Raw genomic sequence first — 13,486 nt, 5'->3', positions numbered from 1 at the left:
GATTAAAAACTAAATTTTTAATTCCAATTTTCGAAACTAAAATTATATTTTAAAACTTTTAATCCAAAATAAAAAAATAGAATTCGCAACCCTGGCTATAAATCGGAAAATATCAACAATAACAGTAATTACCTATTTTTTCCAAGTTAGCATAAAATTAAAAAGTCGTTTTTTTTCTTAGAGCAAAAGTGTAATCTTTAATACAAACTTTAATAAATTAATATTGATTTATTCAACTGACAGAGACTCGAAATATGCAGGTTTTAAGTTACGTACGTGCCTTCAGACAGCCTCATTACGTCAACCGTACAATGTGCACGATCACCGCCATTGCGTGGTATTTTATTTTTGTAGGTATGTATGTTTTTATTTTATTTTTATTTAATGCGGACTTTTAATGCAATTGCTCGCACACTACCATTAACTAAGAAAAAAAATTATACAATATAATGAAAATGTCTTCATCATAATCAACTATTAATACGATTGTAAAAATTCTCCGTGTGCACACACTCCTTCTCCATAGCACTTGCACGTAAAGTGTATTTTTTATATATATAAATTACAAAATTTGGAGAAGGATTTCACTTAATACTAGAGTAATGATGACTAAGCTAGGCGCACATTTCATATATGTAAGTAAATTAAATTATTTAATATAATAAATTGCTTAAAATTAATTAGTTAGCAGCAGTAGCTCAGCGTAGTAGAAAATATTTGTATGCGATATTTAATTTCCACATATACAATACTACTCTGCAGCGTACAAAATATCCATGGGAATTAATTTTCTCTATTTTTTTGTTTTTGTTTTTGCTTCAATAACATAAATTAATTTTTCAATTCTTGAAAATTGCTTGATTTTCGAGTGTGACTGATTGCGATTTGCAGTGGATGCGATACGAACATGTTTATTTACGAATATATATTATAATTAATCACTAGTTTTTAGTCGTTTCACTGGACCTTCACTGCCTTGCGAGTTGGAATCCTCAGAAAATGGCATGCTAGAAACAAATTCTGTGGCACCTTGGGAATCGCTCACCATAGAGAAACCTGTGAAATAGTGGTAGAAAATTTGTTTTAATACCTAATGCTATAATTATTATATGTAAATATTATTTATTGATGTTAAGGAAATAAATTCGAATGCAAACATTTGAACTCATCAGTTTATGTGCTTCGACTCACAGGTGTTCGAATCTTCCGCAGTCAGACCGGCGTAGGGCGTTATTTGAGGTGGTGTTGGCGTGCCTTTCTGTGAATTTTCCTTATCACTCTTATTAACACTGCTCACTTTTTTCTTCTCTGAATTCGATATGGGCACCCATTTGTAAATTTTCATGGTTGTATCACCAATTGTAACCCATTTCTTTTCCCTATAATTTCAAATTAAGTTTCAAAATTAATTGGCACATTTTACTATTAGCTAGTGGAGGCCATCTTACCAATGTCTCACTTTTTCCACTGCATTCATAACACGTTTGATGTCATCTTTAGCTCGGCTACGAGTTTCCGCACGAACACTACGCGACATTTTCCACTATTTTATACAGTATTTAGGATAATTTGCTAATTTTTTAGTAATTAAATTGCAAGTTTTTCGAAATTTGCTGCTTTAACTTCAACGATGTAAACAGAAAACGAAGATTCGTCGAAAATGGCCGCTAAATGCCGAGTACCACCATATGACAGCTGACCATGCCTTTAAGACGCCTGTACACAAATACAAATTGTAGTAAACAGATGTGAGAGAATGAATGAAATATACTGTTTTAACAAAACTAATGTATATTTAATTTCTTATTAGAAAAGTGGCTATGAAATTTAGTTAAATTAATGCAAATGACCTTTATGATACAATATAAAGTTTCTTCACAATTTTATATTTGTATTCGCGAATTGTTTAAATTTTATACACAGGGACCTTAAGCAAAACAAGAAATCAATAACTTGTACAGCTGTCAAAATTTAACGAAACAGAGTGGATGCAGTTGACTAGAACGTCAAAAGTTTTGAGATTTTTAATTTGTTTATAAATTTTTAATGTAAAAACATTTTTTAATTATACTAGAAATATGTTAGAGAAAAATATTGTTTTTTAATTAATTTCAGAAGTTTGACAAAGCAAATTTAAAAGTACTTGCTTGTGTTATTTTGTTTTTTCATGAAAAAATATTTTTCAAATATGTATTATCTGCCAATCAATTTAACATTTAAGTATATTTATTAAATATATTAACAAAATATTTTTTAAAAAACCCCAATATGATAGTGAATACCACTATTATGAGTTTCTTTTCGTTCGTTCCATTTGACGATTCGTTGATTATTTTGAGCATACGACAAAATGCAGCCCTACAACCTGAGTGGCAAACAAATTTGAGACTTGAGGAAATTGTACGAAAACGAGCGATCGAGCGAATGCGTGTGAATATGGAGCGTTGTGAAAATTCATTAAATTAATAAATAAATTGTACGAAAAACGCGAACAATTTTATATATATTAATAATAACGCGCGTAGTGTGTGTAATATTTCAAATTTTGTAAGAAGAAAGCTTTTATCTATGCGGTGGTGTCATTTTAGAATTTCTAATAGTGCTGTCAGCTGCAAGGTGTAGCGACACGGTTGAAGAAAAACTCGCTGTTGGTTGCCTAGCGCATATACGTGAAGGAAACTCGTCGTCCGTGGTCATTTTCAAGGAGAAACAGCAAATCCAGCAATGTGAAATTCCAACATATATTCACAAATATGTTTTTATAGTTTTATATCTTAAGAATCGTTGCCAATTGATTTGGTTTAAGGGCATAGTTAGACAATGGCAGGCGTAGACGTGAGTTAAACAGTTGGAAAATTCAATAAGCAAGTGAAAAAAATGAAAATTGGAAGTGCATCATTTGCCATGTTTCGCAAGGGCAATGTGCGGCAATGGCATATTGCTTGAAGTGTAATGTGTAGTTGAAACGAAAGTAGTGGAAAGTGTAGAATTTAAAAAGCCGAATTGAAATACAAAATAAAAGCTTTAAATATATAATACACAAAAAGTCAAGCAGAAAATAAAAAAATACAAAAAAGGCGACAACCAGCGATTGACGTACGAGAATTGTTAAATAGCCGTGCGGTGCGCGTCGGACAACAAAGTGGTGTGCATAATAATGCAAACGGCGGGGTGAAGTGCAATCCGGTTAGTCGAAAAAGTTTGTGTAAATAAAAATATAAAAAAATTTCCAATAGTAAATGTGTACAAACGTAAACATTTTTATAAAAAAAAAGAAAACAAATAACAAATTTTAATTGATCTACCCATAAAGAGATCAAAAAGTGTATATGCAGATCTTCCTAAATGAAATTTTTTCTCCTTTATATTAACTCATCTACAAATTTTTCTGACATAATTTAAGCACCATCTAAACAAATCACATTGGAAAGCGGCCGCTTTAGCTTTGTTATTGTGTCTAAAGTGTTTTTACTAGCGTATATTCATATGCCCACCTTGCGCTTCCAATTTTTCTACTGCAACAATTGCCGCTTTACTTAAAATCAACAGCTGTTACCTCATAACTCCTCTATAATTTGTTTGTTTGTAAAAAAAATATCCGTTGTAATCAAAGTAAAACGGGTGGGGAAAAATAATAATTCTATTAGTTTAGTAACAGAATGCCCAAATGCGACATGAAGACTCGCTACATTCCTGCTACATTTGCCTGGATTCTATTGCTGTCCACGACGTTCCTCTTCTTTTTCTATCCGTAAGTATCATATTACAATTAGTTATAAAATGTTTAGGTATATTTTAAATATTCATTACGTTACAGTTTTATGGGATATTATTTAAATTATAAAAATTAATTTCTTCAATTAATCATAACAGTTAAATTGATAAATTGATAATATTTTTTTTTTCTGGTAAACAAATGGGTTCGGATTTCCTAAAGTAATTACTTTTGTACCTAAAATATATACATATATATGTACATATACAAATATGAATGATCAGCGAGACGAGCTGAGTCGAGTTAGTCATGTTCTTAGGTCTGTCCGCCTGTGTGTTAGATATGAAACAGGTGAATCAGTTATTGAGATATCGATCTGAAATTTTACACACATACTTTTCTCCCAAAGAAGTTGCCTGAACTGCCGATATCAGACCTCTGTAGCGTATAGCTGCCATGCAAACTGATCAATCAAAATTAAGTTCTTGTATGAAAAACTTGTTTATTTAATAAGATATCTGAAAATTTCACGTGGATAATTGTTTAAGACAGAACAGACAGAACAGAGCTTCGGCGCATCAAAATTTCTTGTTTCACTTATTTATTTATGTAAAAAAAATTAATTGTACTAAAAAATTTGGCAGATAAGTAGTGCATATTTACATAATAAAAATTTTGATATTTAACTAATTAAGTTAAGCAAACACAAAAATTGCTAATGAGCGACGAGATACTAGTATACATACACACATATCTATATTATTTAATAAATGCTCACGTTATGTCTTTCACTATAGCCTATATGCATACACATATGTATATATAAAAGTAGATACACATGGTAAATAGACCAATATAGCAAATATTTACACCGTCTTGAAAACAAAAAAAGCAAAAATTTTATTTGTAAAAGTTTGCCTGCCTTTTCATTATTATTTGTATTCAACACTCCGCATAGTAAATAAAACTATGTATATGGCGCTATATACTCGTAAAATAAATATGTATATGTCTATGTATGTAATTGATTTTGCTTAATGTGTCGTTATTTTGGCGCAGCCAAAACGTCGTCTTTGCAATCATCAATAGAAATGAAAATAAAACAAGAAAAAAAAATAACAAAGAAAACGCTGCCAGCGTCTGGTGCAACTAAAGTGGTATGATTTTGGTGTAACGACTGTAGTAAATGCCAAAATGTGAATCGGTATAAGAGATAATATATCATCAAGTGCAGTACGCACTTTCTGCTTTCACATTTCTATATTTGTTCAACTGCTGCATCAAGCCACGTCTGCGCGTTCTAGCGTGCGAAGAGACAGACAGTCTGCATGTCTGTCTGCTTATGTTTGCCCGTAAAAGGCACAAAAGGAGTGGAGTATCTTGCTTTGGCATCCGGCTAATGGCCATATGTGGCAGAAGAAATACACCAAGCTATGGAGTATGTGCATTGAGAAACCGTTATATGAGCTAAATTAATTTTGCAGAATTTGCTAAGTATTATTTGTAAAGCGTTTAATTCCTAAAAGTTACAAATGTCATTAAACTTTCCAAAAAAAATTTTTTTATAATTCTTGTTTCATATTTTGTAAATATGTGGCTTCAATTTACTATTGATAAGAAATTCAAGCATAATCTTCAAGTTAAGGCTTCTTTTCCGCAAACGAGGTGTGATCTCCGAAGAAACAGCCTTTGGCCGGCTAAATTCCTGGTCAATTCCGGTTACGTAGAACCGGCTGTCGTGGGAATTGAAACTGGACGAAGGAGTACCGGCTTGGACTTAATTTTTTTTTCGATGGCGTTAAAACCGACTGTTAACCTAATTGGCAAGATTTTTGGTTTTTTGCGTTGGCGTCCTCACACGACCACGATTGCCTACAAAGGCAACAAAATATACAAAGAAGCGTTGTTGGCAACATTCAAGGTACTTGGCTGGCCGGTCCTTAACTATGCGTACCAATATGTTCGTCTGGATGCAGTGATACGCAGGCGAAGAAGCTACAAACATCTTATAACACTGCAATCCGGACTACAACGGAATGCCTCTTGATTTTTCCTATTGAGCCACACATTGTGGGATACATGCTCCAAGCAGTTTCTGCTTTCGTAGAAATCATCCCTGAAGTCACCTGCTAGAAGCGCAACCGCATCCTAAAACAAAACGCCGACATAAAACAAAACGCCGACCACACTTCGGACGTAACTAACTTCAGACATGCACTGAACGCCATTCACAGTGAAGCCGTAAACACCTTCACCGAATCCCTCTCAGTGAATGACGTACTTGGAGTCAAACCACCATCTATCGCAGACGACGAGCACGAGTTGCCGCGAGAATCGAGAGTCTGAATACTGTACCAGGTTAAACTCCCACTTTTCCAGGATCGACGACAAATAAAATATATATCCAACATGCAACGAGTCCCTGCATGTCTCTTACCACCTCTTTGCATGACCAGCTATTCAAAGACATCTGACACCCCTCTCCCCAAGGTCCGATCCCGTCGAAACAGCACATTTCTTGAGCCTACCGTTAATGAACTCGATGACAACTTATCTGAACCTTGCCACCCTAATGGGGATTAGATAACTGTTACAACAAAGTGATCAATCAAAATCCAGTCGTATGGTATTTTTTGTATTTGTGAAGCGCATTACAGCTTCAGTTCAACCGAAGTTAGCTTTTTTTTAGTCATATCTCTACATATTCGTAATGTTTTACATATCAGCAGTTGCATTAGAAAAATTTCGTCTGGAATCTTAAACTATTTTAGCTGTGATGAATAGGCACCCAACCAAAGTCAGTTATTTATATACACACTCATACACACATAGATACGTAGGAATGATAGCAGAGTTTCACTACAATAGTAACTAAAAATACTCGACTTGGTACTATATTTTATCTCGCTTCGCTAGACATTGCATGGAGTCATTATCACGGGTTTATTGTAACATTGCTTTGGCCCGGGTATTTATCAAGCATGTTTTGTTTTATTATTTTATATACTATGTACATATGTATATGTAAGTTCTCGGGAACCGCATTTTTGAGTTAGCACAAATATAAATACATAATAATGTAAAATTCCATATTTATCTAAAACTTTGCCTTATCTGCTTTTCAGCGCATATGTTTACTTTCCTTTATTTTTCTTGCTTCTTGCTAGTTATTACATAATTTTCTCAACTATTTCGCGCACTGCAAACTTTTTTAATTATATTATTATTTATATACCCTTTTTGGATTCATTAATCATCAGTTTATCGCTCATAATATAACTATTTACCCACTGAGGAAGTTGTTAAGATATGTAATGAAAATGTTGGGTTGATAATAAAATATCGTAAACTATTGAGACTTTGTAAAACAATCAAATATTTAGATAAGACTTCAACTGTATTAAATGATTTTTTGATAATATACCATATACATACATACATACATATAGGTTAGGTTAATCTGGTGGGTCAATAAGCCACGCAGAGACCAGTTTTGGTCCTTTGAAATACCAAATGAAGTTCATTTCCTAGATCCATGAGGAGTAGTCATCCTTTAAGATGCACGCGCTTGACGCGAATTTTAGCATACTCTGCGGCCTCACTATCGATACTTCCCGCAGTGTAACATACCGAGGGACCTCAGATGCTGACAGCGTAGACTTGCCAGACAAGTGCACAAGAGATGTTCCATTATTTCCCTGGTGCCTTGCTTTAGATATTTCCTGCAGTATTCTCGATCTATCAGCCCCATTCTTCGGGCGTGTAACGCCACCGGACAGTGACCAGTTAGTATTCCGACCATGCTGCTACAGTCTCTTCTATCGATTGGCAATAGACATTTTGTGTAATTCCGATCTACAGTTTTGCACATGACTGTTGAAGTTTTGTACCCAGGTTGCTTGATCCAGCGGATTTTTATTTTCTTTACCATGCTTCTGTCCAGATCGTCGTATAGACAATGCATGGGTTTCCCAATGTTTATTACGTTTTCGGGTGTTGGCCGTACACAATTCTTAGCAATTTCGTCCACAATTTCATTGCTCTCGTTACCTTTTGGCCTGGCACACAATAGGAGTAAAGTTGCCTGCTTTTCGCAACACTTTCCAATGCTGCCCTGCTTCCCAAGAGACTTCTGGCCCATATACGATACTAGGTTACTGTTTTGATTGGTGCTTGGCTGTTTACCTAGATGTTGACTCTGGAATTGTCTACAGGTGCATTAGAGGCCAGCTCCGCGGCTTTTGCAAAAGCAAAGACCTCAGCTTGAGATATACTGCAGTGGTCCGGTAACTTAAAAGGTTGCCCTATGCTTAACTCTTTACAGTATATTCCCGCACCAACTCCATCGTCGAATAAATATTTAGAGTGTTGCGCGTAGCTAACATACTTTTACGACAGCCATATTTTGTATATTTACTTTGACTACCTTTCTACAGCACCGTAACACAAAATTAAGCTTACAAAAGTTGAGTAGCACCTGTTCACGAGAGAGGAAGAGAGCCCCCAGGTTGTGCCGAGCATACGCCTACACTAGCTTTTCTCACTCTTCCATGTTGTGCTTCCACAAGACTATCTTAAGGTACTTGGTGCGGTCCTTTAGTTGTGTCTTATTTATCGAAGGGAACCTCCATAGAGGAATTTTGTGCTTCCCTGTGAACACAAGCAGATCCGTCTTCTCCGATTTCAAACCCATACCAGCTTGCGATGCCCAATTCTGGACTGTGTTATCTATTTCGAGCTTCCCTATTTTCTTAAAGAAAAACACAGAAACGTCAACTTGTATGTGTGATGCTTATTATCATTCGAAAGAACGTTCTTTGGCATTTATTTTTTGAAGAATATATGTTTCAAATGTTGGCCGCGGCTACGTCCAACCGTTGAGATAAATTTCAATGACTCCACCGGCCCAAAAATCACACCACAGCGTTTTTTTCTGGATGAAATAACAGGTCTTAAAACTGTAGCCCATAAAGCAAGGCGATGTCACTTAGAAAGGTAAAGCGGCTTCAGTTTTTGCACAAGCTGTATTTATAAATCTCGATGTAAAATGTGCCAAGTTTTTCCATAAGTCAGTCCGAGTTGCTACGAACGGCGCCGAATCGACTCTCCACGGCCTTCGTGTACACTCTCAGTTACGGCTGCTATACTTTCTTCAATGCGAGCTGGACGTGGTCTATTCGGTTGAATATTATTCAGTAATGAATGTTGGGTCTCAAGATGGGTGATAGTTTTGCGAATAGTACGCTCCGTAGGTCTATTATATAGAGCGAAGGGGACGAAAAAAGTGCTTTACAGAACGTGAATTTTCGTAATAAAGTTGAATGATTTGTAAACGTTGTTTGGACATAAGTCTTTCCATAATGAAATGCCAAACATGATGACAGTTTGACAGGACACGCGTGTGATTTGTCAAAAAAAGGCAATTGAAAAAATACCTCTACTTGGATCACCGTTTACATATACATAGTTCTCATATAAACTGGCCGATCACACTCAAGTCAGTGGAAGAGATTATAGCTGAAGATAGCGATACAGTTACCAAAAAAACTCTTCTTATCGGACCCATATAGCATATAGCTGCCTTACGAACTGACCGATTCAAAATCAAGATAAAGACTTTTTTACACTCTTTAATGTTATAAGAAATGCACCTGTGAAGCAAGCATTTTTCTGTGTTTTGTTTCTTCTCTTCATATCGCTAATCCAATTTTTTATATGCTGACAATCTAACAATCCGTCAAAAGTTCTTTCCCATTTACGAACAAGCTATTTTATACAAAGCAGTCTGTCTATTCTAAACATTTAGGCAACAAAAAATCATATTATTAATTTTATTACCGTCAGTTATTTCATTACTACTTAGTTAAGTACGTGCTTCAGATGTTAGAGCAGCACCTGCCCATTTAGTTGCACACACACACACACATACATAGAAAGGCGTACATTGAAAACATTTTTTTCATATACTCCACCGTGCATAAATGTCTGTATGTATGTGGAACTGATTCACTCTGATCCACTTTGTGTAAATAGTAAAACATTTAATTATACTCGTGCTGATTACTATCCGGATAAGTGCATATTTATATATATGTACATATAATTATGAAGCGTACAGTGGGGCAAAGTGGCAAACATAAAAATACAATAAATTGTAAGTGTCAACGGCGCTAAAAAACACACAACAACAATAAAAGTAAATATGCACGACAATATTAAAAATACATATGTACATATATGTGTGTGTGATATATTTTTTACCGATTAACCATTGTTAAGCAAGACAAACGATAACATGACAACAACTATGTTAATTGTTGACTGCTTTGTTATAGCAACAGTGGCAAAATATGAAAGCAACAGTCATGTTTACTAAGTAAAAAAAAGTAAAATAAATTCACAAAACAAAATGAAAAATAAAAAATAAAAATTTAGCAATTTTGCTCGAAATGTCAACAGCAATAATAACCGCAAACAAAAAGAGATAAAATTCTCCTTTTGGTTTTACATGAATTACGATATAATGAAACTGAGCGGCTTGCCGTCCAGTTTATTAATCATCATTTTATTCTTTACCAAAAATCTTATTTCCTAAATTTACCTGAAACCTTTATAAAAATCTTACTTGCTAAATTTACCTGAAGCCGTTGTGCTGACTTGACATTCCTCAGCATCAACGACCCGGCATATCTTATATTACAATTTTATATGTACATATGTATGTAGTTGAATCTGAAGATTCAACTTACATTTCAGACAAATACAAATATTTAAAAAATACTTGTCTTTTTTTGTGTGTCGACGAGTTTGACAGTGGTGGAGTCGTTTGACGACGCAACTCCCCCAGCGTTACTGTTTGAACTCTCCTGAGTTCTTGTATTTACAATTTTTATTTTTGTTGTTTTTTTCTTTAATATTATTACTAGGATTGCTACTACTACCATTACAATGATTATCAATGATATATTAATACCATATGATACATTTTTATGGTATTTTAATTCTGCAATTTCTTTTATGTTTTCTATATTTTTTATTGCAATATCATTGAATGTTAATTTTGGTGTGTAACTTTGGTTTAATTTTTCGGCAGGGTATATAATTGTATGAATATATTCTGTTTTATTATTTTTAAATTCTTGTTTTAAAATTTCCATTTTACAATTTACAAATTTGATTATATAGTTATTTTTTAATACAATTTTTCTGTCATCGCAGTTTTGTTTTATTACATCATTTTTTTGCATTTCTTATTAATATTGTGTCATCGCTTATTTCTTGTATTGATGTTTTGTTATTATATTTAAATTCGCAAGTATTTGAAAATATGCAGCTTTTACTCAATTTTAGATTTTTAAATGCTTTATTTTCTACATAATCAAAATAGTTTTCGCCAATTTTTATAACGAATTTTTCTTTTTCAATAATTTGTAATTTATTTCTATTTGGCATTGGGGTTATTAATTGAATCTTAGTTTGAAAAAATGTTCTTGGTATCTGAATTGCAAATATTATTGTATCGTTTCTGTATACTACTACTCCTACTTTTGATAATTTTAGTTTGTAAAAATCAATCTCGTATTTTTCAATTTCTTCCCTAGTTAACATACTTGGATGTACCATATTGTATTTAGCCGCCGCTATATTATTTTGTATTTCTTGAACTTTACTTTCTATGAATTTTAGTTTATTCATTTCATCATTATACAAAATTTTACTTTCAATTCTATTTTCCTCTTTGTTTATTATATTTAAAGTTTCTATTATTTGTTTCCTATCTGATTCTATAGTTCCTTTTAATAAGTTTAGTGATCTATTTAAATGTTCATTAATTACTATTTGTTTATTTAAATTTACAATGGCATTATGGCCATTTTCTTCAATAATTTTTAAATGGTTCAAAATGTCTTGTCTGTCATCATCATCCATGACTCCAAACATCCATTTATATGCTATTCCTCCTATATTTATCAAGCCTCTTTTATTTCTCTTTTTGATATTCGGTGTTATTGATGTGATTTTTGCTTTTATATTTTTTATTTCATCAAACAAAATTTCTTTATTTTCAATATTTAGTTTTTCAATATTTTCTTTAACCTGATCAACTATGTCTGCTATCTTGTTCGGATTTATAGTATGTATAACTGTACTTATTTCGTTAACTATTTCTATGTCCGCTGTTTGTATAATTGTATACCCCGCATCTTCTATTATTGGTGTAATTTGCAAAAGTGCTGTCACCAATGATATGATTATTGTTAAAAAAAATAATTATTATCGTCATCTGTAAAAGTAAAAATGTATAACCGTTTTAGGTTTTGATTTAAAAAAACTTAAATTGGATTTTAGTCGCCTCTTACGACAGGCATCTCTTACCATGGGTATATTCTAGAAAGACCCCTTACCCACTGGGGTAAAAAAAATCATGTATATATATGTAGAAAAAAAAAATTAAATGTTATTATCTCCATTAAATGCCCTTAGACTGAATGAATCGTCATCATCCTCATTTGGATTTTCTATGTTTGCTAATTTCATTGGTCTTTTTATATTTGCCGGATGGACGTTTTGTAAGGGAAATATTCTGAAATATGGTTGATCCTTATGCCGTACTCTTTTGTAGTTTTTAATTGGTCCTGTTTGTCTGTTTTCTATATATTCTTCTCTGTTTTGATTTAATTTGGCTATTGTTTTCTGTTTTACTGTATTTATTCTATCTTGTAATATGGATGGACAAATGTTTTCTTTGGCGTCCCTTGGAGAACATTTGATAGTTGAGTGGTACCTATCGTTATAGTTGCATATAACAATTTGTATCCTCATTTCTGTTGAAAGACTAGAGTCCTCAATTCCTGTTAGTTTTTCCAACAAGGTTGAGTGCAGTCTCTCAATGTCTGCATTTCCTGTATGGCTATTTGGTTTTGTGTGATGGACTTCTACATTTTCGGCATTTAAATATTGTATTAATTGTTCTGCTCTAAACTCATTATCCATAATAATTTTTTTAGGTTTACCGAATTTCGCAAAATGTTCCATAATTATTGTCTTTTTAGCTCTCCAGTTTCTGTCTGTTATTCTGTAAGCTGCTGCGAATTTTGTTAATTTGTCAATTACTGTTACAAATGATTGCTTATTGAAATGAAATATATCTACATGAAGTATCTCATTTTTATTGGTTGGAGTTTCAGTTAGGTGAAATTTAGGTTTAATGGGTTTCCTATCGTATTTGATTTGTTGGCATTTTTGGCAATTATTTATTATCAATTGTATTTCTTCTTTAAATTTTGGAAAATATATTTTATCTTTTAATGTATTATAGGTTTCATTTATGCCACTATGCATAGATTCTTTTGTATGGTATAGTGATATTTGCTTATGTAGTTCTTCTTCTTCTTCTATTTCTGATGCTCTTTTTGTGCATTTTATAAATTTTAAACTTCTATCTTGAGCAAACATTTCAATAAGTAGTTTTTGTATTTTATGGTAATCTGCTTCAGATACTTCTGAAAATATTCCTACAATCCGTTTCCTTTTATATATTTTTTTAATGTTTCCTTGTTCTCTTCTTTTTCATCCATTGGGTTTATTTCAATTATTTTTCTTCCATGGAGTCTTTGCATTTGCTGTTTGTGTCTATATGTTAATATAATTTGAATTTTATATTTATTAACAATTTCTTCTTTAATTGGAAAGTGTTCCAACAGTTCTTCATCTGCTGAATGAATTGTTTCTGACAATTCTAAGTTTGATTCATTGTCGTTACCTTCTTTT

The 13,486-nt window shown here is 33.0% G+C and overlaps 2 protein-coding genes across 7 annotated transcripts in view; one reads left to right on the top strand and one right to left on the bottom strand.

Annotated features, from left to right (window-relative positions):
• Nucleotides 1-196: 196 nt before the first annotated feature.
• On the bottom strand, nt 197-1,949 carry LOC126758837 (B-cell CLL/lymphoma 7 protein family member B). The gene is made up of 4 exons (XM_050473235.1): nt 1,851-1,949; nt 1,449-1,716; nt 1,192-1,379; nt 197-1,056 (listed from the first exon to the last, which is right to left on the bottom strand). The coding sequence occupies exons 2-4, from the start codon at nt 1,535-1,537 to the stop codon at nt 935-937; spliced, it is 399 nt and encodes a 132-aa protein (XP_050329192.1). The 5' UTR covers nt 1,538-1,716; nt 1,851-1,949; the 3' UTR covers nt 197-934.
• A 457-nt stretch (nt 1,950-2,406) lies between these two features.
• The window catches only part of LOC126760312 (palmitoyltransferase ZDHHC8), a 118,918-nt gene continuing 107,838 nt past the window's right edge, over nt 2,407-13,486 (top strand). For all 6 annotated transcript variants that reach the window (XR_007667185.1, XM_050475866.1, XM_050475869.1 and 3 more), the window contains exon 1: nt 2,407-3,751. Coding sequence is in view for 5 of the 6 variants with exons in the window: in XM_050475866.1 (XP_050331823.1) it covers nt 3,660-3,751 (92 nt within the window). In the remaining variant the exon portion in view is untranslated. The remainder of the gene's footprint in view (nt 3,752-13,486) is intronic.

This window comes from Bactrocera neohumeralis, chromosome 5, assembly GCF_024586455.1.
Source record: "Bactrocera neohumeralis isolate Rockhampton chromosome 5, APGP_CSIRO_Bneo_wtdbg2-racon-allhic-juicebox.fasta_v2, whole genome shotgun sequence".
NCBI lineage: Eukaryota > Metazoa > Arthropoda > Insecta > Diptera > Tephritidae > Bactrocera > Bactrocera neohumeralis.
Note: the sequence above shows the minus strand (reverse complement) of the source record. Positions and strands in the feature narration are given on the sequence as shown.